The 27,248-nt window shown below is 46.7% G+C and overlaps 1 protein-coding gene across 1 annotated transcript; it reads left to right on the top strand.

Moving 5' to 3' along the window:
- Positions 1–3,118: 3,118 nt before the first annotated feature.
- On the top strand, positions 3,119–27,178 carry LOC135827301 (mucin-19-like). Its single transcript, XM_065339828.1, has 6 exons — positions 3,119–3,316; positions 14,865–15,110; positions 15,464–15,634; positions 16,888–17,724; positions 19,624–19,765; positions 22,144–27,178. Exons 1-6 carry the CDS (start codon positions 3,127–3,129, stop codon positions 26,039–26,041), a joined length of 5,484 nt encoding a protein of 1,827 aa, XP_065195900.1. The 5' UTR covers positions 3,119–3,126; the 3' UTR covers positions 26,042–27,178.
- The last annotated feature ends 70 nt before the right edge of the window (positions 27,179–27,248 follow it).

The following is a 27,248-nucleotide window of genomic DNA, read 5'->3' on the forward strand; positions in this document are numbered from 1 at the left end:
CTCTTCATCATTTTGTTGGAACTAGGTCTCCGGACCTGGTGAGAAGGCAGACATGCCTGTTCACTTGGTGAAGTAAAATAAACAAACAAACATCAAAGCTACATCAAAGAAGAGTGACGTGAGTGGCTTTTTGGCATTATTTCTTGCTCTTGTTTCGATTGAGATGTCGGCCGGGATAGTTTGTAGTTGAATCCTGCGAGTATGAACTGCTTGGAACAATCGCAGACTGCTGCTGCTGCTGCTGTTGCCGCAGGTGCAGCTAGTGAAGCACAAGTGCCGAGTCTCGAAGCTCGATCAAGTAACGATATTTGCGGACAAGGGTACAACCCAATGCATGACTCACTGGGTGGATTCAAGACGGTTGCTCCTGTGTAAAATGTCGACCTGGTGTCCTACTGTGTGATAGATGCTGGCTTTTGTACCAAGAAGGGCTTCAAAGCGAAGAATAAAAGAAGCCTTGCAGCGTACAACCAATTTGTTTCTTTTATTCTTTCTGTAGTTTTTCACTCCGGTTCACTTAACCGACTGATCCTTTAAATTTGAAGTTCTCCCAATACTTTCAAAAATTAATCAATTTCTTTCACCTCTGGTAGTTTCCAGAAACTGACCATGGTTTGTCCCCTGGGGGAGGGAAAAGACCCAAGTGCCATCAGTATGTGTGGCACGTGTTTTGAGCCGCCTTTGGAGTGAAACACTTGTTCAGCCTAGTCCCATAGCTCAGTGGTTAGAGCAATGCTCATGACAAGCAAGGTCCCGGGTTCGAGTTCTGGTGGGGTTGGCGTTTTTTTCTCTTTTCAGGCGGTTCACTTCTCCGACTGATCCTGTGAATTTGAAGTTCTCCCAATCCTTTCAAAAATAGAAATCTCATTTGGTTTGGAACGCAAATATCGGTACACGCGGGGTGCTTCTCGAAATTGGCCCCATAAGTTTTCTTCATTTCCTCAAGACGTACAGCCAGCTATGTGGTTCATACACAAACCATTAGATATTCGATAATGAATCAATGTGAAGTACCTAGGAAGGTAAATTGATGTATTCCAGGCATCAAACAAAATTCAAACTGCTGTATAGATTTCGGCAAGAGTACATAAACCAGAGTGTGCAACTCAGGATGGTTCCTGTGGGAGCGTAATTCGTGCAGTACGTCATTTCTGACGGCATGGTAAGCCACTGGTACGATGAAAAGTTGCGTAACCAGTCATGGTGGTGCAGGTCACTGAGTTCGTTCCGATTTCGGTTTTTTGATACAGATGGCCTGGTGAATTTACTTGCCGGTGGATGTACACAGTCACACAAAAACACCGAGATCCTGAAACAGGACGTCTGAAATCAAGCAAACTTGGCTGATTTCCGGGCCTTAGAACCACGAAAATTTGAGCTGTACGAAAGTCGCGGCTTGGCTGACCTCATCAGGGTGACGTAGTGCACGAACTGCGCTGTTTCAGATCTGATATGCACAGTTGCACACTCTGGTTTATGGACTCTTGATTTCGGCAATACTACAGTCCATTTCAAAACTATAGACGCGTGAACTCATACGTACGAGCCGCACGTGCTGTAGCGCACGGCAGCCGTGAGTTTTGCATGAGTGTTTTCTGGTTTTCAGATGTGTTTTCAGGTGTTTCTTCGTCGCCGCGGGAAGTCGCAAATGAAAAGGTGTGAGGAAAGTCTCAAAAGAAATGAAAGCCTCAAATGAATCTTCTTCTTGTTTGCATTTTCTGAGTGCCCGACTGTAATGGCTTCCAAAGCCCGTAAGAATCTCAGTGATGCCGAGAAAGATATGATTAGTCGTGTTCATTGTTTCTTCGAACAAGAGCTGGATTTTGATTGACGCTCGAGTATCCGAAATCCTCGTCGTCGAACTCACCTTGCAACTGGCGTGAGTGAAACCACTGTCACTCGTTGTGTCAGGCGAAGGGAACAGGGAAGCTCAAATCAAATCAAAAAGAGAAAATAATTATCATCTCTACTGTATTTCACCCAACAAGATCCAAAACATCCAGAAAAGAAGAGAAAAAAAGGCAGGAGGCGTGATTAGATTCGAATGCCCCACACTTGTACTGGAAATCACGGATCGAAACCACGAGGCTACCAGGACACGTACAAAAATGCACCCGCGATGGTCTGGGCGCAGCACTGTCTCAGCAGGAGCAAAAATCCGAAACAAACTGGTCAAACCCTTCAAAACAGAAATTACATGTAAAACCGGAAAACCTGTCCTTAAAATAAACTTCAATTGTAGCGAAAAAAAAGTATATAGCCAGAATTGTGAAGCGATGCAGAGACGGGATCTGGAGAAAAAACTGAAAATATTTAAATAAATCCCATCGAATTTTGCAAAACACTACGCGTCTATAGTTTTGAAATGGACTGCAGGGGAGTTGTGTGTGCTCTCTACGTGGGAGCTTGCACTATTCCTGCCGACTTGAACTCTCACTTGACTGACTCACACGAGAAGTCCGTCGAACCGTCCACTGCGCAAACCTGCAAGAAATCACCACTCCCTGCTCAGTGTTTTGGGGAATTCACCCCTCCCTCGTCAGAAGCAACTGCATGTGCCGGTTAGGCTACAAACTGGAAATTTCTGACTGGACATCAGCACTAATATACATATTATTATTATTATTATTTTGCTTGTTCGCGTTGGCATCAACCTGCATAATATACAATAATATACTAATATACATAAAGGACAAAATTCGACAATACTCATAAAAAGGACACACTTCAGGCAAAAAAGGTCAAAATGTTACGAATTATGATTAACTGTTCACCAACGTAACTAGATCATATACAGGCAACGAGTGCGACAAAAAGGCACGAACTGACAAGGAGTACTGAGACATTCGACGTTTTGGTGGACAGTTAGTCATAACTCGTGACATGTTGTCCTTTCTTTTTATCCGTGTTATCTTTGGCTCAACATCCGAGTTCATGACCCTTGACCTTGTCGTAACACATTCTTTTTGGTGGTATGTTTCGATTCACTGTGTTCATCTCTGTGCAGAGCGCACTTGGAATGAAGTGAAGTATGAATGTGGTGATTATTACGACCTATACCTTCTCAAGCCAAGCTCTACTCACTACACTCAGTCTTCGTCTCAAGCACAATGTTCCGCGAAAGGCATGGCCCTGCCAGAGAAATATTCGCAGGACTGCCTTTTCCGGTTTATCACAGAACGTGGAATAAGACCAGCTTGGATCTCTGGCAGATGGACCGTTAACTTTCAAACTTACGGTCATACAGTGGGTCACCTTGGTTTACTGTCGAGAGCAACACTGGCTGTTGAACCTGTTTCCGTCATCTGTGTAAAACGTAAGAACAATGACTGGTTTAATTGCTGAGGTAGACCCGGGTTCTAAGCACTTAACCTCTTTAGCGTGAGCGTCGCACTAGTACGACGCAAACGAGTTGCGTGTCCCACGCCCGTCGTACTAGCACGATGTTGTACAATGAACCTGCATCTCATAGTTGTGGGTCCGTATTGAGTCCCTAGTGGCTCGTTTAAATTATCATACCTCAGTCAATCCATGTTTGATTCTCACAATTGAACCATGTATCTGCAAGGGAAAACTCCGAGCTTTGTATAGAAACAACCCCAAAGCATGTACAATGCTGGCACATGGGGCCTCTCAGACTCTCAGTTATGTACTCTTGACTCGACATATCGGAGACACCTGAGAGTCGTTGTGGGTATCCACTACCCACAGATAATGAGCAACGATGACCTCCACCGCAGAACAGAGACACAGCCACTAACTGTCCTGATAAAAGCTGCTCGGATGCGACTACTCGGTCACATATGCAGACTAGACCAGGAGTCCTCAGCACAAATGACCATGACACCCTACTTCCGGCAAACAAAGGACGAGAAAAAATTCCATGGCCGGCCGCCTTCCACACTCCCAACAACACTGAGAACAGACCTCGCATCAAAGGGAATGAAGCTGCAGACGGATAAAGATTTTTCACATATCAGGGACCTGGCACAGGACAGAGCAGTATGGCGGCAGCTTTTCCGCACCTGAGCCTGCAGATGAATGCCCGGATTTGCCCAAATGGAACATGACATGATGTATGAAGTGAATTTAATGGACTATCTGATATATTTCTTCCATATTCTTTGCCTCCTGTTTCTTTTTTCCTTCCTTCGCCCCCGCTGCTCTGTGCCCCTTCCCTCACTTTCTCTTGTCCTTACTGTCTTCTGACTTGCTGAGCGGCCTGAGCGAGTGCTAGGGGTGGATGTGTATTATGTCGATTTGTTGATTTTTGTAGTACCACACCCTGATGCAACACGCGGAGAGGCAAATTATAATAATAATAATAAATAAAAATAATAATTTTTGAACGGATTGGGAAAACTTCGAATACAAAGGATCAGTTGGGGAAGTGAACTGCCTGAAAAGAGAAAAAAATCGCCAGACCCACCAGTACTCAAACCTGGGACCCTGCTTGTCATGAGCAAAAACTTGTCAGCGCCTTCTAGGTTCGGCCTGGTCCCATAGCTCAGTGGTTAGAGCAATGCTCATCACAAGCAGGGTCCCAAGTTTGAGTTCTTGTGGGTCTGGCGATTTTTTCTCTTTTCAGGCAGTTCACTTCCCCAAGTGATCCTTTGAATAATAATAATAATGATAATAATGAGAAGGGAAAGAAAATGTTTGATAGAAAAAGTATCTACTGAATTGTGTGGATTTGCGTCGTTGCATGCGAATACGTATTACGAAACTGTTTTTCCCACCGCCTCCAAAATACTGTTTGAATGATAATAATAATAATAATAATATCTCCGTGCAGTGGGAGCACACCACCCACGATCTTCCACCATCCACTTTCACCTGCCGAGATCTGAGGGCGGCCGAGGGATTGTATCGGTTGAGCACCTGCTGTAGAGGAAATACATCCGCCTGTCTAGGTATCTCCAGGCGCACTCTGACCTGCCGCTGATTGCTGCGCTGCATGCTCATCATGAAAATCTTCCGCCAACAAAATCGACCATCTCCCGGGCGGCCACGGCAATGGAGCGCTTCAACATCCTGGACATCGGAGGTGCAACAACTGACGTTGTTAAGTCTGCTATCAGAACCACCACCCAAGCTTCTCTGCGGCAGAAGCCCCTGCATGGTCGCTATTGGCAGAGGAGTGGCAGTGTATTGGACATGCCTCTCTCGTTCAACTTCTTAAAGTCTCCAACATTGCATCCATCCACTGAGTCATCCGTATTTCCTGCTCAGGATCAGTTGGTTAATACCAGGAACTACCAGAGATCGGTTATTGGCGACACTTCCGTGGTGGACGTGTGCCGCTAGTGCAGAGGTCCGGGGAGACTGTTGACCATATTTTGGCATGCTGCCCCATGTTGGCACGGACGGCATACATTACTCGCCATAATTGTCTTGCCGCTGTAGTCCACCGGGCACTCTGTCATCGCTACAAACTGGTATCTCCTGCTCCCCCTGGCCACTTGCCACACTACGTCGAGGATAGTGAAGGCCGTAAGTTAATGTGGGAAATGCCAATCCCGACAGATAGGATGGTTGGAGCAAATCGGCTGGATCTTGTGTGGGACGATGGCAAGTCAGTCCAACTTATTGATGTCAGTGTGCCACTGGATCATAGAGTAGCACTAAAACATGCTGAGAAGAGAGCGAAGTACTTGCCCCTCGCAGTGCAAATTGGGCAGATTTGGCAGCGAGAGGCAGTGTCCATAGTGCCCATCATAGTTGGTGCTCTTGGTGGCCTGACAAGCGGCTACCTCAATTAAGCAGCTATGTGGAGAAGAGCGGCACCTTCGTGAGCTGCAGCAGGCTGCTATCCTTGGCTCGATGGCCATTCTAATTTTTCGCCAATTTCTGATGTCCTTTCTGCAATACCTGTTGTCATGATACCTTTGGGCTTTAATGCCTGTGATGGTACATGCGCCTTTCTCCCTTCCTCTCTCTCTACCTTACTTTTTCCATATATTATTCCGTGCTGCTTACCTTTGGCTATGATAAGTCCGGTGAGTTAGTGTAATACCTCCAATTTTTTTTTTTTTCAATTTGGAGTGGAAGAAGTATAGAATAAACAACTCTGTCTTGTGTTTATGTATAGAATAAACACCGATGTCGTAGTGTTTATGGAAATATAAACACTGCTACTTGGTCCGCGTCAGCGATATTGTCGCTTATCTTTCAGCTTTGTTTATATGTCGCCAATGCTTGCTTGGCAGCCCATTTCATCCCAATTTTGGTTAGCAAGTTAGTTTGCTAGTACCTGAAAGGTCTAGCTAGAGTTCGAGTGGATTTCAAGAGCGACAGGTGGGTGATTCTGATTGATACAGCGCCGGATCAAAATAGATTATCTGGTAACGCTGTGCAGGCAAGAGCAGCGCAAGCCACAAGAAAGTAATCGGCTACTCGGAATCAGCTCCATTTTGCTGAACGGCCAAGATTGCTCACCTCAGGGATCGTTCATCAAGCTGAGATGGCAGCTCCCGTACCTCCAGCTCCTCGCTCGGAGTATCCAGCGCGCCGTGGAGATTTGCAAGTACATGTACTGTACGCGTCGTCGTCGTTCAAAATAAATTCTTGCAAAGAACGGCGTCTGATTTGAACCACACAGGCTGTCGTGCTGCCCAGGCCGAGAGCAGCGACGAGGAGGACCGAAAAAAGTAGGAACCCTTCCTTGGACAAACCGATGCGTAGCCGAGGTTTTTATAGACAGTGTTTATATTCCCACAAACACAAGACAGAGGTGTTTATTCTATTTATACCTAGCTTCGTTTTTGGCCTGAAATACTGGTCCGAAATAGCTATTTTAGTATCCCAGTATACTATAGTATACTATTATGTGTAGGTAGCATTGCGTGTTCCAGAGCTAAGACCTATCTTTCAACCAACATCTGCATCAACACCCTGGTGGCTGGGTGGTCAATATAGGTGCTTGGGAATCTTATGGTTGCAGGTTCGATTCCTGCTGAGACTTCTTTCTTCTCTGCAATCTTTGTCTTTTTCAATTGGAGAGAAAATTTCCAAGTCCCTTGAAAGTTGTAAAGTTACAGCCTCTATTAAAGTGGGTAATAGAGAGGTTCTGCAGAACGAAAATTCGAACGAAGTTTCGGGACAGGCCTTGCGAAAATGTGTACGAATTTTCGCACGAACTTTGTGTTCTGCACATTTTCGTAGTTTGCATGCGCCAAGGGCACGTACGCCATGATCCGATCTCACGAAACTTCCTACGAAAGTTCATTTCGCGTTCCCTGCAAGTTTCGCGTCCAAAGTTGTGAAAGTTCGTGCGAAGTTTCTCACTTTGTGACGTAGAGGGAAAGTTCGTGCGAAGTTTCTCACTTTGTGACGTAGAGCGAAAGTTCGTACACATTTTCGTTTTGCAGAACCTCTCTAATATAGCGAAGTATATACCCCAACTTAAAGTGGTGAGTGAATATGGAGATATATTCACCAGTTATAGATCACAGGAATTAGTGGGGGTTAATATGAGCTGGGTATAAATAATAATAAGCGATACGACAACCGGTTGATGACTTATGCGACTCGACACGCCAAATTTCAATTCGATTTTTGTGCGCAGTCTGCAGAACGTGTATTTTCAATTTGAAGGAAGTTGCGCACGAAGTTGTGGTGGAACCGCTGCTAGAGCCGCTGACAGGTGAGAGGATGACGCTACGGTCAGCTTCAACTGAAGAGAACGCCCGCCTAGACATCGGTGCCAGTGGAGTCTGGGGAGGACGGTACGAGCGTTCGTACTTTGATGTCCGGGTTTTCAACCCCCACGCCCCCACCAACGCCAAGTTTGCCTTGCCCGCTGTGTACAAGCGACATGAGCAGGAGAAGCGTCGCCGCTACGAGGAACGGATCACCAACGTCGAGCACGCCTCCTTCTCACCAGTTGTCTTGTCCTGCACTGGAGGGTATGGCAAAGCTGCGACAGCACTCTATGCTCGGCTGGCATCGATGCTCGCCGACAAGAAGCAGGAGCCGTACGCTGCCACAATGTCCTACATCCGATGTAAGCTCAGCTTTGCCCTCATCCGTGCGGCTGTTGCCAGTCTGCGAGGCCATCGGCACCGCGTGCCCTCAGATGCAAATGACTCGGCCCGATTTGCGGTTGCCATGAGCAGCATCGGTTAAACCTCCCTCCCGAGGCTCCGTACTAGACTGTTTTCACAGCCATTTTTGCTCTCAGCCTTTTTTTTGCTCTCTCAACTGTTTTCACAGCCATTAATTTTTTGCTCTCTCGGCTGTCTTCACAGCCATTTTTTGCTCGTTTTTCTTCCGGTGCTGTTGAGGTTGCACTCGTAATTGTGTTTATTTTGCCCGTATAAGAGGCTTGGCAGTTGTTGTGCGCCATCATTTTGGGTCATTTTGCGTGACCCACTGCCATTGAAACCAGATTCAAATGATCGTTATCAAGACTGCATAAACAAGAGTATGCAACTGTGGTCATAGGCCAGTGCGCGGCGTGCTGCTTTCATTACGTAACTCGCCTCCTTCACGCTCTGAAAGCATGCACGGAAACCCACAATTTCTAGTACGAGCCCATTTGTTTTTGCTCCATTCATTCCAGTACCTACGCAATCTCTGAATTTTGGCGCGTGAACTCCAGTTCCATTTCAAACCAGAGGGAAAGCGCGGTGTTTGATTTTACGCAGTGCGCGGACTGCAGCTGAATGATGTAATGAAGGCAGCGCGCCGCGCATCTGGCCCATAGAAAAGAGATGACAGTTGCATGCTCTTGTTTATGGACTCTTGTCGTTATGGATTGTAATGGGAGTCCTCGCAAAACTCGATACGAGCAAGGAAATGTGTTTAGCTCCTCATTGATTTTTTTACCAGGCGTGGGCCATTCCCTGATTACATAGGTGGCAAACATTTTACGTTTTTCATTCACTATCATGCAATTTGTCTAAGCAAGGAAAAAGCAGCTGAAGATTTGAGCTCTTTATATCCTGACCAGGCTCAAGTCTGTCGAGTGCGTGAAATTTGCCAGACTGTAGTACGGGGTTTTGGTTTCTCTCCAAGCTGGGTTTGACATCATTTTCTTCTCATCTCAAGACTTTTCCAGGAGGCTCAAGATGGTGGAATTCGTCCAAGGGAAAGTAAAGATATCGATCCTTGAACAGCTAGTACTTTCATGGGAAAATGCGACTTTAAGAGGTGTTCCAGTGCGGCGCGTTCAGGTAGCGTCCTGCTAAAGAGTTTAAGGAGCCATAATAATAATAATAATAATAATTTAAAAATTCGACGAGGAGACAATAATTTTAATATGGCAATAAGTAGGACGAGCTGAAGCGACATGTGGACTACTTTATTAACAATGTAAGCGATGGAGACGATGCAAGAAACAACCTAAAGGGTAAGGAAAAATACATGTAAGAAGAAAAAGGGCAATGGAAAAAAAAAAAAGATGATTCGAACAAGTTTTCGTACAACACTCTTCAGGAATCACCTTTAGGTTGTTTCTTGCATCGTCTCCATCGCTTACATTGTTAATAAAGTAGTCCACATGTCGCTTCAGCTCGTCCTACTTATTGCCATATTAAAATAATAATAATAATAATAATAATAAGAAAATGGCTGAAAAGCGCTCGAAATATTATGATTTGAAGCGGGAGATTTCGAGGATTTGGTCCCTCAACCAGGTTGACGTGGTCCCTGTGGTTGTCGGTGCCCTGGGAGGCTTGGTGGGGGAGACTCCTCAATGCCTTCGGACTGTGCAGGGAGGAGACCTGGCTATTGTGCAACAGGAGGCTATACAAGGTTCGATTAAAATACTGAGAACTATCCTTAACATGTAGATGCACCTCTGCTGCGTTTGCATGTTCAATAGCTAAGAGACTTGAATAACGACTGATAAGGACTGATATTTCCTTTGTTACTACTCCCTTCATTGGTTGATGTATTTTGCCTATCGCTGCAAATTCTTTATTATTGTTTTGATGTTGGAGTTCGGATTGAGTTTCTTTCCTTTCTTCCTCTTCCTTCAACTAGTTCTTGTCCCTTTGGTTTTTAGGTTTTATTTATTTATTTATTTTTGGTTTTGTTTTTTCACTTTCTTTTTGCTGTCCCACCCATGGAAATATTTCCCGGTGGGTCTGGCTTATCGCCTTCGAAAGAAGTGAATAAAGGAGAAATAATAATGAAAAGGCGACGAGGAGACAATAACTTTATTAATGCGATTAATAGTATAAGTGAAGCGTATAGCCTCTATTGTGAGACGATTTTCCCTGATGATAGTCTCAAGAAAATCGATTAGGAACAACCATTTTAGATACATGTATTCTCATTCATCATTTTGTAATGTCCGCTTCACTTATACTATTAATCGCATTAATAATAATAATAATAGCACATTTCGCGTAGTAGAGCACTAAGGCGAGACCAAAATAAAATCGAGATTCCCGGGCAGGACCCATGTGAAATTGGTGCGGGCGGGGGAATTTTTAATTTTTTTTTCTCCTATGGCTGTGTGTATGCGCATGCCATGCCGAGCTTTTTGTTTACGGTATTTTCAAGTAATTTTAATTTTTTTGTTCAAATTTCACAAAAAAAACAGGCACGCGGTTTACCCGTTCAATTTTTCTGTATTTCGGCCAACGATGGTTCTGATCTGTACATCAGGGAGTCGTACAAGCTCGGGTTTGTGTGACTCCACGTCACAGATCTACTCACACAATTAGTACTGTACATGTATTATGAACTGTTCAAAACAAATTTGCCTTGGCTCCATTTTGGTGCGGGAGGCCCCGGAATCACTAATATTTTTTTTGGCCTCGCCTAAATAAAGAAATTCAGTGTTTTTTCCGCTTCTGTCTTGTGAGCATCATCAGCTAGGTGTAGTAGCTGCTGATACTGATTTCTGATTTCTCTGATTTCTGATTTAAGGAGCCATAGATGAGTTTATAATTATTTTGATAGGCCAGATGTTTTCTTAACTGCATCGGCTGTCATAGTGCCGGTGGGGCTGAAGCGATGTTCGCTGCCCCCAACCCAGCCCCATTTTGGTTGAAAACATGTTTGTATGGGGTCCAATTCACAATCATACAGCACTGTGCTTTCTGCCTTGGCAAGTTTCGCGTCCAAAGTTGTGAAAGTTCGTGCGAAGTTTCTCACTTTGTGACGTAGAGGGAAAGTTCGTGCGAAGTTTCTCACTTTGTGACGTAGAGCGAAAGTTCGTACACATTTTCGTTTTGCAGAACCTCTCTAATATAGCGAAGTATATACCCCAACTTAAAGTGGTGAGTGAATATGGAGATATATTCACCAGTTATAGATCACAGGAATTAGTGGGGGTTAATATGAGCTGGGTATAAATAATAATAAGCGATACGACAACCGGTTGATGACTTATGCGACTCGACACGCCAAATTTCAATTCGATTTTTGTGCGCAGTCTGCAGAACGTGTATTTTCAATTTGAAGGAAGTTGCGCACGGAGTTGTGGTGGAACCGCTGCTAGAGCCGCTGACAGGTGAGAGGATGACGCTACGGTCAGCTTCAACTGAAGAGAACGCCCGCCTAGACATCGGTGCCAGTGGAGTCTGGGGAGGACGGTACGAGCGTTCGTACTTTGATGTCCGGGTTTTCAACCCCCACGCCCCCACCAACGCCAAGTTTGCCTTGCCCGCTGTGTACAAGCGACATGAGCAGGAGAAGCGTCGCCGCTACGAGGAACGGATCACCAACGTCGAGCACGCCTCCTTCTCACCAGTTGTCTTGTCCTGCACTGGAGGGTATGGCAAAGCTGCGACAGCACTCTATGCTCGGCTGGCATCGATGCTCGCCGACAAGAAGCAGGAGCCGTACGCTGCCACAATGTCCTACATCCGATGTAAGCTCAGCTTTGCCCTCATCCGTGCGGCTGTTGCCAGTCTGCGAGGCCATCGGCACCGCGTGCCCTCAGATGCAAATGACTTGGCCCGATTTGCGGTTGCCATGAGCAGCATCGGTTAAACCTCCCTCCCGAGGCTCCGTACTAGACTGTTTTCACAGCCATTTTTGCTCTCAGCCTTTTTTTTGCTCTCTCAACTGTTTTCACAGCCATTAATTTTTTGCTCTCTCGGCTGTCTTCACAGCCATTTTTTGCTCGTTTTTCTTCCGGTGCTGTTGAGGTTGCACTCGTAATTGTGTTTATTTTGCCCGTATAAGAGGCTTGGCAGTTGTTGTGCGCCATCATTTTGGGTCATTTTGCGTGACCCACTGCCATTGAAACCAGATTCAAATGATCGTTATCAAGACTGCATAAACAAGAGTATGCAACTGTGGTTATAGGCCAGTGCGCGGCGTGCTGCTTTCATTACGTAACTCGCCTCCTTCACGCTCTGAAAGCATGCACGGAAACCCACAATTTCTAGTACGAGCCCATTTGTTTTTGCTCCATTCATTCCAGTACCTACGCAATCTCTGAATTTTGGCGCGTGAACTCCAGTTCCATTTCAAACCAGAGGGAAAGCGCGGTGTTTGATTTTACGCAGTGCGCGGACTGCAGCTGAATGATGTAATGAAGGCAGCGCGCCGCGCATCTGGCCCATAGAAAAGAGATGACAGTTGCATGCTCTTGTTTATGGACTCTTGTCGTTATGGATTGTAATGGGAGTCCTCGCAAAACTCGATACGAGCAAGGAAATGTGTTTAGCTCCTCATTGATTTTTTTACCAGGCGTGGGCCATTCCCTGATTACATAGGTGGCAAACATTTTACGTTTTTCATTCACTATCATGCAATTTGTCTAAGCAAGGAAAAAGCAGCTGAAGATTTGAGCTCTTTATATCCTGACCAGGCTCAAGTCTGTCGAGTGCGTGAAATTTGCCAGACTGTAGTACGGGGTTTTGGTTTCTCTCCAAGCTGGGTTTGACATCATTTTCTTCTCATCTCAAGACTTTTCCAGGAGGCTCAAGATGGTGGAATTCGTCCAAGGGAAAGTAAAGATATCGATCCTTGAACAGCTAGTACTTTCATGGGAAAATGCGACTTTAAGAGGTGTTCCAGTGCGGCGCGTTCAGGTAGCGTCCTGCTAAAGAGTTTAAGGAGCCATAATAATAATAATAATAATAATAATAATAATAATAATAATAAGAAAATGGCTGAAAAGCGCTCGAAATATTATGATTTGAAGCGGGAGATTTCGAGGATTTGGTCCCTCAACCAGGTTGACGTGGTCCCTGTGGTTGTCGGTGCCCTGGGAGGCTTGGTGGGGGAGACTCCTCAATGCCTTCGGACTGTGCAGGGAGGAGACCTGGCTATTGTGCAACAGGAGGCTATACAAGGTTCGATTAAAATACTGAGAACTATCCTTAACATGTAGATGCACCTCTGCTGCGTTTGCATGTTCAATAGCTAAGAGACTTGAATAACGACTGATAAGGACTGATATTTCCTTTGTTACTACTCCCTTCATTGGTTGATGTATTTTGCCTATCGCTGCAAATTCTTTATTATTGTTTTGATGTTGGAGTTCGGATTGAGTTTCTTTCCTTTCTTCCTCTTCCTTCAACTAGTTCTTGTCCCTTTGGTTTTTAGGTTTTATTTATTTATTTATTTTTGGTTTTGTTTTTTCACTTTCTTTTTGCTGTCCCACCCATGGAAATATTTCCCGGTGGGTCTGGCTTATCGCCTTCGAAAGAAGTGAATAAAGGAGAAATAATAATGAAAAGGCGACGAGGAGACAATAACTTTATTAATGCGATTAATAGTATAAGTGAAGCGTATAGCCTCTATTGTGAGACGATTTTCCCTGATGATAGTCTCAAGAAAATCGATTAGGAACAACCATTTTAGATACATGTATTCTCATTCATCATTTTGTAATGTCCGCTTCACTTATACTATTAATCGCATTAATAATAATAATAATAATAGCACATTTCGCGTAGTAGAGCACTAAGGCGAGACCAAAATAAAATCGAGATTCCCGGGCAGGACCCATGTGAAATTGGTGCGGGCGGGGGAATTTTTAATTTTTTTTTCTCCTATGGCTGTGTGTATGCGCATGCCATGCCGAGCTTTTTGTTTACGGTATTTTCAAGTAATTTTAATTTTTTTGTTCAAATTTCACAAAAAAAACAGGCACGCGGTTTACCCGTTCAATTTTTCTGTATTTCGGCCAACGATGGTTCTGATCTGTACATCAGGGAGTCGTACAAGCTCGGGTTTGTGTGACTCCACGTCACAGATCTACTCACACAATTAGTACTGTACATGTATTATGAACTGTTCAAAACAAATTTGCCTTGGCTCCATTTTGGTGCGGGAGGCCCCGGAATCACTAATATTTTTTTTGGCCTCGCCTAAATAAAGAAATTCAGTGTTTTTTCCGCTTCTGTCTTGTGAGCATCATCAGCTAGGTGTAGTAGCTGCTGATACTGATTTCTGATTTCTCTGATTTCTGATTTAAGGAGCCATAGATGAGTTTATAATTATTTTGATAGGCCAGATGTTTTCTTAACTGCATCGGCTGTCATAGTGCCGGTGGGGCTGAAGCGATGTTCGCTGCCCCCAACCCAGCCCCATTTTGGTTGAAAACATGTTTGTATGGGGTCCAATTCACAATCATACAGCACTGTGCTTTCTGCCTTGGCAAGGTAAAATTTTAGCAGCTCAGGACGAGTTTGTTTCTTTGTTGGATTGAGAAGATGTCCCGTTTCCACAATATTACGCCCTGCGCAAAATCAGGGTATCGATCCTGGCCTGATCTGGAAACATGTGCGCCCGAACGACGCGAAACATAGATATAAAAAAACCCGAGGGCCCTGCGCAGAGTGATCACAGGTTTAAGTGTTGTATAGATGCAGGGCAAGTGTTCTAATGCTCTGACTTTTTCTGACAGTATGTATGTGTGTATACCTGGCTTCACTTCTGTATTCATACAGGACGAGCAATGGTGCACAGGTGTCGTAATTATGACTTTTACCATGTCGTGAATGCAAGATCTAAATACCGTGATGATGCCAAGAAACGATGTGAAGACACACAGATGTCCCTTCCAAAGTCGAGGTCAGACGAATGTCTTGGTTCATTCCTGCGCATACTGGCCATATCGCATGTAAATAATGTTTGGATTCAAGGAGTTGGTAACCAATATTATAGCAATCCGCTGGTCATCATCTGTGTTAAAGGTAAGGACAGCGGCTTAGATGATCAAAAGACGAGTAAATCCGTTTTTCAATGTATAGCTGCATTTCTAAAGACGAGTATTATACATTTTCAAATTTCAGCTTGTGAAGCGCAGATTGTCGTAACTCCATTGTCCTTTGAGTGAGGGCTAGTTGGAAAGCAGCTAGAACAAGCTTTGCAACGGTTTGAGGGATGATACGCCAAAAAGAGAGAGAGATAACACGGACGCTCTTGAATTTGAGTTCAAATTCTGTGCGAGGGTGGTAATGGTGTGGTCACTAAGGAGTGTGGGTATTTATCAAAGATCTATATCTTTTTTTTTAAACAAATCATATTTTCCTTTTTTTGCGTACAGGTTTGTACTGCGATGTACCGGCTATTGCTGATGGAAAAGCCGACAAGAAGTCGGTCCGAGTTACGCAAGATGTTAGTTATTCCTGCAACAGCGGCCACCCGCTAGTGGGGAAGTCGACGGCAACTTGCCAAGCAGATGGAACGCTCACTTCCGTACCTTTCTGCGATGCCGGTAAGTACAACTGTGTGTTCATATTTACTGAAAAAAGGCAAGTACAGTACGTGGTCCTACCAATTTTTAGATATTCACACACACACATACACACATACACACACACACACACACACACACACACACACACACACACACACACACACACACAGATACAAATGAAGGGCCATGGACGGTGGATTAGAGCCCTCTCTTGAAACGTGCCCTTTATCTCGAATAGAGCCCCAGTGTCTAGGAGCGAGTGAACTAATAAAGCCGACTCTTGAATTGTCCCCCCCCCCCCGGTTTGTAACCAAGCGCATGTGCAAGTTTCGTGTTCTTTTGCTAATGTTCTTGTCCAAGTCATTGAACTGGTGGTCTTAGGATCAAAATCGCAGTTCTTGTTGCCCTTTCTGTTGAATCGTGATAGTTTACTGTAAACTTTAGGCTCTGTTTTTCTTTGCCTTCGTTGTTTTATGAGGGATGACATAAATAAACCAGCGTTATGCCCTCTCTTCAATAGTGCCTCATCTGTGATGGACATTGACAAAATAGTACACGAGCGGCACTAATCGCACGAGTACAGTGTTCTGTCAATACTTCTTATCAAGTGAAAACAGGAAACAGACACGGAACCATGACAATGGATTTAGTACAGTAGACAGATGATGAAATAGGACAAAGAAAAATAGCTAAAACAGCGAAGATGGGCAACTTTCTTCTGGGTCGTTTATTACCATTCATTAGTGTGTACCTTGTTGTCAGATTGGGTCATGATTGTGTGAGGTGGCCTTAAAGCTCAGATGCTGCGGCAAAGCCGCGATCTCGCGGCGCGAAGCTGCAAGTGCACTAGCGACTCACGCCGCATACTTAGCGCCTATTCCAAAATCCGCTGAATCACACTGTGTACTTAACCCTTTAAGAGCAGCCCCATACTTGAATGCGTCGTAAACGACGTACAGTTGCAGCGATCTAGCACTGGATAGACGGTGTGCTGGCTATCATGATCGACCTCATTCTCTTCCTCTCTCGGAGACCGTTCCAGAAAGCTCTAGATTGTGAGGATTGAGTGAGTAGAACTGAAGCTGTGATCCAAGGAACACGAAAAAATGCAGGATTTTGAAATTTTCTTGTGGCTCTTAAAGGGTTAACGCCCATTAGAAAATGCGCTGAGAAATCATTGGCACAACCTCTAGGTGCAATCTGGTTTTTTTCTTGTGTTTCCTACTAACGCTCGTGTTTAATTTGTTTTAATTTTCTGCATTTTCATGTAGTGGTTCCTCCAACAACTACTCCCACCACCCCACCAACGACTACTCCAACCACCACACCAACAACCACCCCAGCAACAACCACCCCAGCAACAACCACCCCAACCACCACACCAACAACTACTCCAACCACCACCCCAGCAACCACCACCCCAGCAACCACCACCCCAGCAACAACCACCCCAGCAACAACCACCCCAGCAACAACCACCCCAGCAACAACCACCCCAGCAACCACCACCCCAGCAACCACCACCCCAGCAACCACCACCCCAGCAACAACCACCCCGGTAACAACCATCCCAGCAACCACCACCCTAGCAACCACCACCCCAGCAACCACCACCCCAGCAACCACCACCCCAGCAACCACCACCCCAGCAACAACCACCCCAGCAACCACCACCCCAGCAACAACCAACCCAGCAACCACCACCCCAGCAACCACCACCCCAGCAACCACCGCCCCATCAACAACCACCCCAGCAACAACCACCCCAGCAACAACCACCCCAGCGACAACCGAAGCTCCAAGCACTCAAACCACCCCAGCAACAACTACTCCAGCCACCACACCGCAAACGATTCCAAACAGTACTCCAGCCGCCACATCGAACGACACCCAAACTCCCAACCCAAGCGATTCAACAATGCAGCGCCGGATTGAGCCATCCATCACGCAAGCAAATTCTCCACCCACTACATCCCAGGAGAATGGAACCAACCTTGGATCTGACCACAGGACAGGTTCCATTGACAGGAGATACAACGACAGCTTGCCGACGACTGGTCTGCCTAACAGCACGACAAGAGCCAGCTTCCTTCTGTTCAACAAAGGCGGTGAGTGCTAGTGATAGTTGTAATGCATTGTCTTCATGCTGATCGAGTCAATGCAATGGTTGGCTAAGTTATCACCGCTTTCTCTCTCTCTCTCTCTCTCTCTCTCTCTCTCTCTCTCTCTCTCTCTCTCTCTCTCTATCTATCTATCTATCTCTCTCTCTCTCTCTATCTATCTATCTATCTCTCTCTCTCTCTCTCTTGCACGTTGTGGGCCAATTGGTCAATGGACGAGTTGAGTGAAGTACAATGAAACAATGCCATCAGGTGTGCAAGAATGGACTCGGATGGAGATCCAAGGATAAATTTGAATATAGAAAAGAAAAATGACCACATGATGTCAGTGGACATTTTAACGTAACTTGTGGTTCCTTGGTCCTTTCTCTTTTCTAAAAAATGCCATATAACGTATTTTACACATTATAGGCTGCTCTGGAGTACCGTCTTGTCCGGGACTGTAGCCACGCCGGGGTTTCTTGGCAACTTACCGTATTCGCGCGCATATAAGCGCACGGGCCTATCTTCTGCATGGGCTTGTAATTGAACAGAATTCACATTTCCGGTACCACCAGTATCACTGTGCCACTTTACTTTCACCAGGAAGACAGATCAGAAGAAGACAACAGTGTTTTGGGGCAAAGAAAGCGCATGGATGTAACAGCGAATTCAAAGTGTCGATAACAACAATTTTACCAATAGAGGCCCATGAGCTTTTAGGCCCTCTTCAGATTAGGTACAAAACAGCCTATAAGGCTGCAACCACACTGGGTACAAAATCACGTACAAACGGCATTACAGTAGAAATCGTCATGCCGACGCGTGCGAAATGCAAAATGCGCTTTGTAGGTTTTCAGCAACCGGCGCACCCCTGTAGAAAGCCACGTTTGTCGTTTTCGTCGTTTTCGAGCTCCTTCTGCTGTGTACAACTTTGCCTTTGTACCGGGTCATCGTACATAGCATCAGCATCAGCATTGTTTTTGAATTTCCCGGTCTTTTCCAGCGCATGGCACACGCTTTGGTACGACAACGTCACGTGCTGGTCGCGTGAAAACGTCATCTATGCAGACCAAAAAGTGTAGTGTGGTTGTGTACTGACTTGTACTGAGATATGCATGAAAATTTGTACTGTGATTTTTACGTAGTGTGGTTGCGGCCTAAGTCACATTTACATAAAAGTTTCTAAGACAACAACAAGAATCTGGCGGGAAGCCTAAAAAGCTGCCAAATCCTTTCGGGCAGGGTGCGAACCCTTGTACATGGCAACTTTCCTGCATTTATTGTACTTTCACCAACCATCGTACAAATGTACAAACTTTGTACGGCTGCTGTCACACATCCCAGGCCCCTTGTGCAATTGTGTACGGTCAAAGGTTGCCTGTATATTGCATGTAAAATGTGTAGTCTGAATGCAGGCGTGGAAAAATGTTGCCTTTTAGGTTTTATGTGATTTTTGTACTGGATGTTCTCTGTACGTAGTCTGCAGAGGGCCCTAAGAGCGTGAACACGGTAACTTAATGGGTGTTGGCATACCGTAATGTCGTGTATTAAACCCAGACTTCTTCCTGTAGAAGCCGATGTCGGGAGTTTGGATTCTATTCACATCAGCCGACGTCGATGGTTAGGATTCTATTCGCGTCAGGCTTGTACTCAAACCAGGGGTTCCCCTTTTCACCGTGTATAGACTATTTTGGTGTGTGTGCGTGTGCATAGAGTGGTTTCTATGGGTCACATGACGTCGGTGGCCATGTTGGTTCCACTGTCCACAAGGACTCCACATGCCATGATCACTTTCTGCACAACTTTATTCACATGGCAAACTGATGTGGCCGCCACTGGCTGCCCGGCAATTGCTCTACGTTTAATCTTCTGCATGCACGTTTGCTGTGTGATTATCTGTGACAGACCCCACCGGTGCCAGCCCCAGCAAGGGACACAGCAATTACCTGTGGCTGATAGCGGTGTTTGCCGGCTGTCTTCTGTTTGCACTTGCCATTGCCATTATTCTGGTGTTCCGCCGCAACCGTTCCATACTGTTTCCTCAGTCGTAAGTATTCTTGTTGCTCAGATACCGAAGAATTTTTTTAATTTTTTTTAAACTATTATTAATTTTTCTACATGTTTTCGTGACGTCCTAGTGCCCCGTGGCACAACCCTCGTCACAGACACAAGCTCCTAATTTCTCTTGTTGGTTAGAAGGTGCTCTTTATTGATCTGTCCCTGTTCTCGGGAGTTGTGTGATTATAGGAAAAATAGTGTGCAAAGTGAGTCGGACATGTATGGAAAAGTGTTGTGTCGTGCTCTTTACAGTGGGTGCCCAATCGGGCAAAGCACAAACGAAAAAGGGCGCCGCGAGTCAGTGTTGTCATGCAGCCACACTACAACATATTCACAAATCATAAGGAGGTACTTTATTGCCATAACATCAGTACTTTATTGCCATGAAATCAGTATTTTTGGGCCATGAAATCAGTGCTTTATTTCCATGAAATCAATACTTTACTGCCATGAAAAAGTCAGTACTTTACTGCAACAACATCAGTACGTTATTGCCATGACATCAGTACTTTATTGCGGTGAAATGAGTACCTTTTTGCCCTAACATCAGTACTTTACTGCCATGCAGTCAGCAATTGTCAGGGATTACTAGTAGGTTTGCATCACATGGCGGGTTTAGAATGCTTGGAATTGCAGCGAGCTAAACAGGGGTGCGGGTGAGCGTGGCTCGTGAATTATCCAAAAAGAATATGCAAGGGCGTCGGACATGGTACGGTCACTACGGTATTGACCGTACCACTTTTTGCCCCAGGTACCCCATACATCAATAAAGTACACTGATCTAGGCTCTAGATTTCCAGAAAATGTCAGCTCAGCAACCCCTCCCCCACAGTGAATTTTACTTCCAATGGCTGACCGTACCACACTGAAGTACCTTTTGACACCCCTGATATGTGATTGAGTACACGGACACTGCTCCGAGTTTCACGAGCTGAATCGATCATCAGACAAAAATCGATACTTACCCTGTCCTGAGAGTGCTGCTAGCTACAGTAAAGTCTTGTATAAAAGCCGCACTTGAATAAAAGCCGCAGTTTTGGGTCCATCAAATCACACATAAGCCTGGCTTTATTGTTGACATACATAGAAATACCTGTCTTGTATAGAAGCCTGCAAGAAAGTCATAGAAGCCGCGGCTTTTGTACAAGACTTTACGGCCATGAATGTGGCACGCCCAGTGTAGCAATTACAGTAAGACATCAGATGAGATGTATTCACTATAATAAGTTCTGTTGAGGCCTCACTGCCTTAACAGAACTTACTATGACGAATACATCTCACCATGTGTGGATATGGCTGAAGACTGCAAGATCGTTATCGTATGTTCTCGTCAACCAATGGATTTTGGACATTCGTTGAATTTGCGACTTATTATAATAACATGTCTTACTGTATCATGTAATGTGTAGCGCAATATGGAGTGCGTGAGAAAAATGCTAGTTATCTGTGCATTGCTACATGATATTTTCGTACGATAATGTGACATTATACGTGATACAGTTGATCGTTCCAACCAGGAAGACGAGCTTCCTGCCGAACGTGACAAGTGACTGACTCACGACTGCCACTCACAGCACACAATGAGTATATCACACCTTGCACTCGGCAAACCTGCAAGGAAGCACCACTTCCCGCTCAATATACAGTTGTTTCCCGGAATTCACCTCTCATCCCTTGAGCTTGAGTAGGCTGAGGAAGATTGTGCCTGAAAAGTACCCCTAACATACTGCTCTCCAGGCCTAACAATCAACCGTGTATTGAGCAGGGCGTGGTGCGTCCTTACAGGTTTGCCGAGTGGCAGGTGTGGCGTGCTCGTTGTGTGCTGCGAATGGCAGTCGTGAGTCAGTCACATATCACGTTCGGCAGGAAGGGCTTGTTCCTTGTTGGAACAATCAACCTCATCACTAATACCAAGAGTACATGAAAACCAGAGTGTGCAGCTTGGGGCCTTCTCTGCTATGGGTGTCTGCCACGGCGAAATTCCGTGATTACATCATTTTGGTGCAGATCTGAGGCGGGAAATGGCGTAGTGCGTACAACTGAGCTGCAGTTGTGCAGAAAGAGACCTGCTTGAATCCTGCTTGTACGCACTACATCACTAAAATGATGTAATCACGGAATTTCGCCGTGACAGCAACCCATCCGAGCTGCACACTCTGGTTTTCATGTACTCTTGCTAATACCACCGGAGTCGCAACTTCTACATTACTACATTCTATTTGACTGAATATTAAATGTTGTTGTTATTATTGTTGCTGCTTCCACTGCTGCTGCTGCGGTTGCTGTTGTCGTTGCCATTGTGGTTGTTGCTGTGGTTGTCTTGCCATCATGTGTGTGGTGGCGGTGGTGTTCTTTCTGTTTGCACAGGCTGCGTAACGTCAAGCCACCGCAAACCCTGCGCAGTCAGACGGTGACCGATGACTCGTCGCTCCTATACAGCGGACGAGAAAGCCACCGGGGTTCGTTCATCGAGGAGAACCTCAGCCATCCAAACAGTGGCGAAGTCGATGCCTGGAATCAGTCACTAGCTCAGGACAACACTGCATACGCGGTGGCGTACAAGAAGAATCGAATGCACAGCGTCGACTCGTCGCATCCATTCTATGAGGCCGAGGACTGCGGCGGCGTCAGGTTCTTCCCATCCTCGGTTGCTCACTGTGGCAGCTCGTCCACCCTGAACACTCTGCAGACAGGAGAGGATGTGTACACAGTGGCGGCGAACACCGACCCAGGCATGGGTTCTCTGAATCCACCACGCCTGTCCATGGTGAAGGGCAGCACCAGCACAGACAGATCCGCCAGCAGCAGTAGCGACAACACCGGTGGTGTCGACGAGAACTGCGACGCTATCTACTCCACCACTACCGCCAGTGAGGCATTTCCTAGGAAGCACAGCAGCTGCAGCAGCAGCAGCAGGCGGGCAAGAACTGCCACTGCCAATGCCAACGCGTACGCAACTGGACGTACGGATGTGAACACGAACACGCACCAAGAGCGCGTGTACGCTCTAGGTGGTGCGGCCGGCGAGATGCTCAACTTTGACCTAGTCACCAACAATGAGCACTTTGCAGATCGCGGCGGTCGCATGATAAACGACGCAAACGGCCGAGAAGGTAAATATTTCCACTACGCTCAGGGAGAATCCGCTCATCCGGACCTGCTCCACTCCACCGCCTATGCCAACAGCTTTCAAGCCGCCCGACATGCCAGCGGGTCATCATCGGCGGAAGCTGCGCGCCAGTCTGAAGACTTAATGGAAGACGATCAGGACTTGCAGCAAGTTGAGTATGCCAGCAGTATGGCATGGCAGAACCTGGCAGTGGACTGTGTGGACAAGGACAATAACGAGCCCACGACATTCGCAGGCCAAAACGACGGCAATGCACGGTGCAATCGCAGTCTGACTGCCGACGGAGACTCTCTTACGGCCATCAATGCAGTGTCGGGTGGCAGTCAACGCACATCCTCGCTGAGTAGCCTGGCAAAGAAGCTGTGGTCGCGCCAATCGCCCCGTTCACCCAGCCACGGCCAGGAGGCAAACGAGCAGAACAACGATACAATTGACAGCGCGGTGGACGGAAGTGCCTGGGACCTAGGGGACCAAGGTGATGACACGGCAGCGACTAGGGAGGCCAGAGCGAGAGCCGAAACCAGCCCTGATGATGGCGTGCCAGGGCTGTGCGCAATTCTGGGCTCGTCACACACCAATGTTGCCGACCAGTACAGCAAACTGAGAGTGTGGACTGCTTCGCCGGACGATGAACACTATCGAGCCATTCCGAGGGGCAACGTTGGCTGGCAGGATTCCAACGAGTCTGGCGGCCATGACAGTACACCATCCAATCCCAGTAATCTTACTGGTTTGGCGCTAGGAGAAAGCAGGCTCACGCAAGACATGGCCAGTGGACAGGGACTCTACGACTCTGTTTCGTTCGACCCTTCGCCGTTCGCCTCGCCCAAGGCTGGAGACCAGCTTCTGTCAGAGTCCGAAGATAGCTCCTACCTCACACTGGACAGCGCTAGCAAGAAGACGAGCAACTACTCTCATCTCCCGAGCAAGGCAAGCACGTCAGCTGCGGCGACTGTTGCTAGTGCCAGCTCACATGCCACACACCAGGCTGATATGGTGAGCGGGTATTCTAAACTGCCGGCAGCACCACGCCCCGCACCACGCATTCGCAAGCCAGCGGGTCAATCTGCTGTCATGGTGCCAATCCCGAGCACACGCAGCGAGTGTCTCGTGGATGTGAACCAACCTCTGACTTCCTCTGGGTATTGCAAGCCATGTGATAAACCCAACTGCCAGGATATGCCACAATCTTCAACGCGGGTACTCCATCAGGAGCTTGCCAATGCAGGCGGACACACATCAATGCAGCAGAGTGCGAACACATATGCTGGAACCGCTGATTCCATGGCTAAGGGCGCGCACCAGTCAGACATCAGCGCAGTGGACATGGTCAGCGGCTTTGACGATGAGGAATTGTATATGGATGGTGAATTGACCCTGGGCGACGGTGGAGCACGCAGAGCAGTGAGCAGATCCAGCAGAGAATGCAACAAGACAGCGAGAGCACAGCAGAGCACAAACACCTACGTCGGATCTGCTGACGGCATGTCTAAACGTGGACCTCAGTCAGAAATCAGCGTAGTGGATCTAGTCAGTGGCTTTGCTAATGAGGATGAAGATCTATACATGGACAGCGAATTGACTTTGAACGATAGCGGAATACGCCGAACAGTGAGCAAATCCAGCAGAGAATGCAACAAGACAGCGAGAGCACAGCAGCAACCAGCCACATCAAACACTCACCCGCAGTCTGGCCACACCCCAAACACTGAGCAATCGATTGGTGAGAACGCCGAGGAATCCGATTACAACTATGTCGGCTTCGGCCAGCTGTCAGGAGTGAGGCACAACGCATCAACGGCTGCTCTCCGTAAGAATAGCAAATCGGAAGTGAACCGTGGCCGAACCCAGACCGTCACCAAGTCCTCTTCCACAATGGATGGCAGCAGTCACGTCGCAACCACTGATGGTATACGTCATGCCGAGGGCCAATCAGAAATCAGTGCAGTGGATCTAGTCAGTGGCTTTGCGGATGCAGATGAGGATCTCTACATGGATGCTGAAGTGATCTTGAACAATAGTGGAATGCGCAGAACTGGGAGAAGCTCCAGTAAAGAGTGCAACAAGGCAGCGAGAGCGCAGCAGCAGCAATTAGCCACATCAAACACTCACCCGCAGTCTGGCCATACCCCACACACTGAGCAATCGATTGGCGAGAACGCCGAGGAATCCGATTACAACTATGTCGGCTTCGGCCAGCTGTCTGGAGTGAGGCACAACGCATCAACGGCTGCTCTCCGTAAGAATAGCAAATCAGAGGTGAACCGTGGCCGAACCCAGACCGTCACCAAGTCCTCTTCCACATTGAATGGCAGCAGCCACGTCGCAACCACTGATGGTATTCGTCATGCCGAGGGCCAATCAGAAATCAGTGCAGTGGATCTAGTCAGTGGCTTTGCGGATGCAGATGAGGATCTCTACATGGATGCTGAAGTGATCTTGAACAACAGTGGAATGCGCAGAACTGGGAGAAGCTCCAGTAAAGAGTGCAAAAAGACAGCGAGAGCGCAGCAGCAGCAACTAGCCACATCAAACACTCACCCGCAGTCTGGCCTTACCCCAAACACTGAGCAATCGATTGGCGAGAACGCCGAGGAATCCGATTACAACTACGTCGGCTTCGAGCAGCTGTCTGGAGGGTGGCACAACGCATCAACGGCTGCTCTCCGTAAGAATAGCAAATCGGAAGTGAACCGTGGCCGAACCCAGACCGTCACCAAGTCCTCTTTCGCAAACCTGCTACCAGGATCAACCATTGGTGATCCTACACGGCATGTCGCATCGCATAAGCTCTCTTCTCAGCCGACACACGTGGAAGGCTGCAGCAGCACCGACCAATGCGTTGAAGACGATGAGGGGATATACAGCGTGGCAGATACGCACCTGCCGTCCCAAGCTCTATCGACCAGAGGCAAAGAAGCTCGGAGAGCGTCGAATCAGGAAAACCAGCAGCTTTCAGCCTCGCAGGCAGCACCGGCCATGGCTGGGAGTGATGCCTCCAATGCTGATGATTACATCTATGTCGGGTTCGGTGGCATTGCCGCACCGGCTGAGAAACTCTCCAGGGCTGCGCTTTGCCAAACGAGTGAGGTGGAGTCGCAGCGCCGCCGTGCAGAGTCCCGAGTCAAGAAATAACTTCAGGTCGGAATACTAATGGTGCCACTCTCTCTCTCTTTCTCTCGCTCTCTCTCTTTCTCTCTCTCTCTCTCTCCCTCTTTCTCTCTCTCTCTCTCTCTCTCTCTCTCTCTCTCTCTCTCTCCGAACCCCCTGCTGGATTCTAACTACTATTCCGGTCGAAAATCAAAATAATTATTCATCTTCTCTAAGTCTAGATCTAAACTAATTTCGCAATCTACCTTCCCATGCTACGGCACAAGTCCAAGCAATCAAATCATCAAGTCATAAGATACTTCCTTTTGTCCGTTGAATGTTTTCTTCCCTTATCTAAACGGCCGTAGTTTGAATAATTTCCACCTGGTATTGTCTTTAAATTTTATAGTCTACATATTACTGCATGCTCTCCACCGTCTTGTCTACATATCTACATATTACTGCATGCTCTCCACCGTCTTGTCTACATGCAAACGACATACACTCACTGCCACGCATACTCGTATGAATATCCATACACACATCTCTCCATGCGCATGCGCACACATGCACACGCGCACACACACACACACACACACACACACACACACACACACACGCACATGCACACACACACACACACACACACACACACACACACACACACACACACACACACACATCCATTCACACACACACACACACACACACACACACACACACACACACACACACACACACACACACACACACACACACACACACACACACACACACACAACACACACAAGGCCAAATCCCACTAAACGACCATAAGAACACCGATCTCTGCGTCTGGGCTTGCACAGTTATAGTACTATACACTAATACACTGCAGCAAGGGAATATTTTCCGTAGCATAAACTCAGAACAATGTTTTCTTTTCATTTCTGTTTCGTTAGTTTTAGCAGAGCCAGTGTACAAAATGTTTTTGAGGGTGATGACCCAACTCTAGCACAAGTGATAGTAGCTTATCCAACGTCCCTAGTCCCCTGCCCTGTAAGTCACTATAATCCAATTACTGGCCCCCTTTTGACGCTTTCTTTCGAGGAAAGGCATTTTTGGTATAATGTCTTTTATGTCCGACTCTCTTCGCATGAAGTGTTAATTTTTTAAATAAACATCTCTCTTCTTCTTCTCTTATTAATCCCGTCTGCTGTCTGCTGCGAGCTATGTGATCAAGTGTCTGGGGTCAGAAGGGGAGCTGGGTTAG

The sequence above is a fragment of the Sycon ciliatum genome, chromosome 11 (assembly GCF_964019385.1).
Source record: "Sycon ciliatum chromosome 11, ocSycCili1.1, whole genome shotgun sequence".
NCBI classification, from domain to species: domain Eukaryota; kingdom Metazoa; phylum Porifera; class Calcarea; order Leucosolenida; family Sycettidae; genus Sycon; species Sycon ciliatum.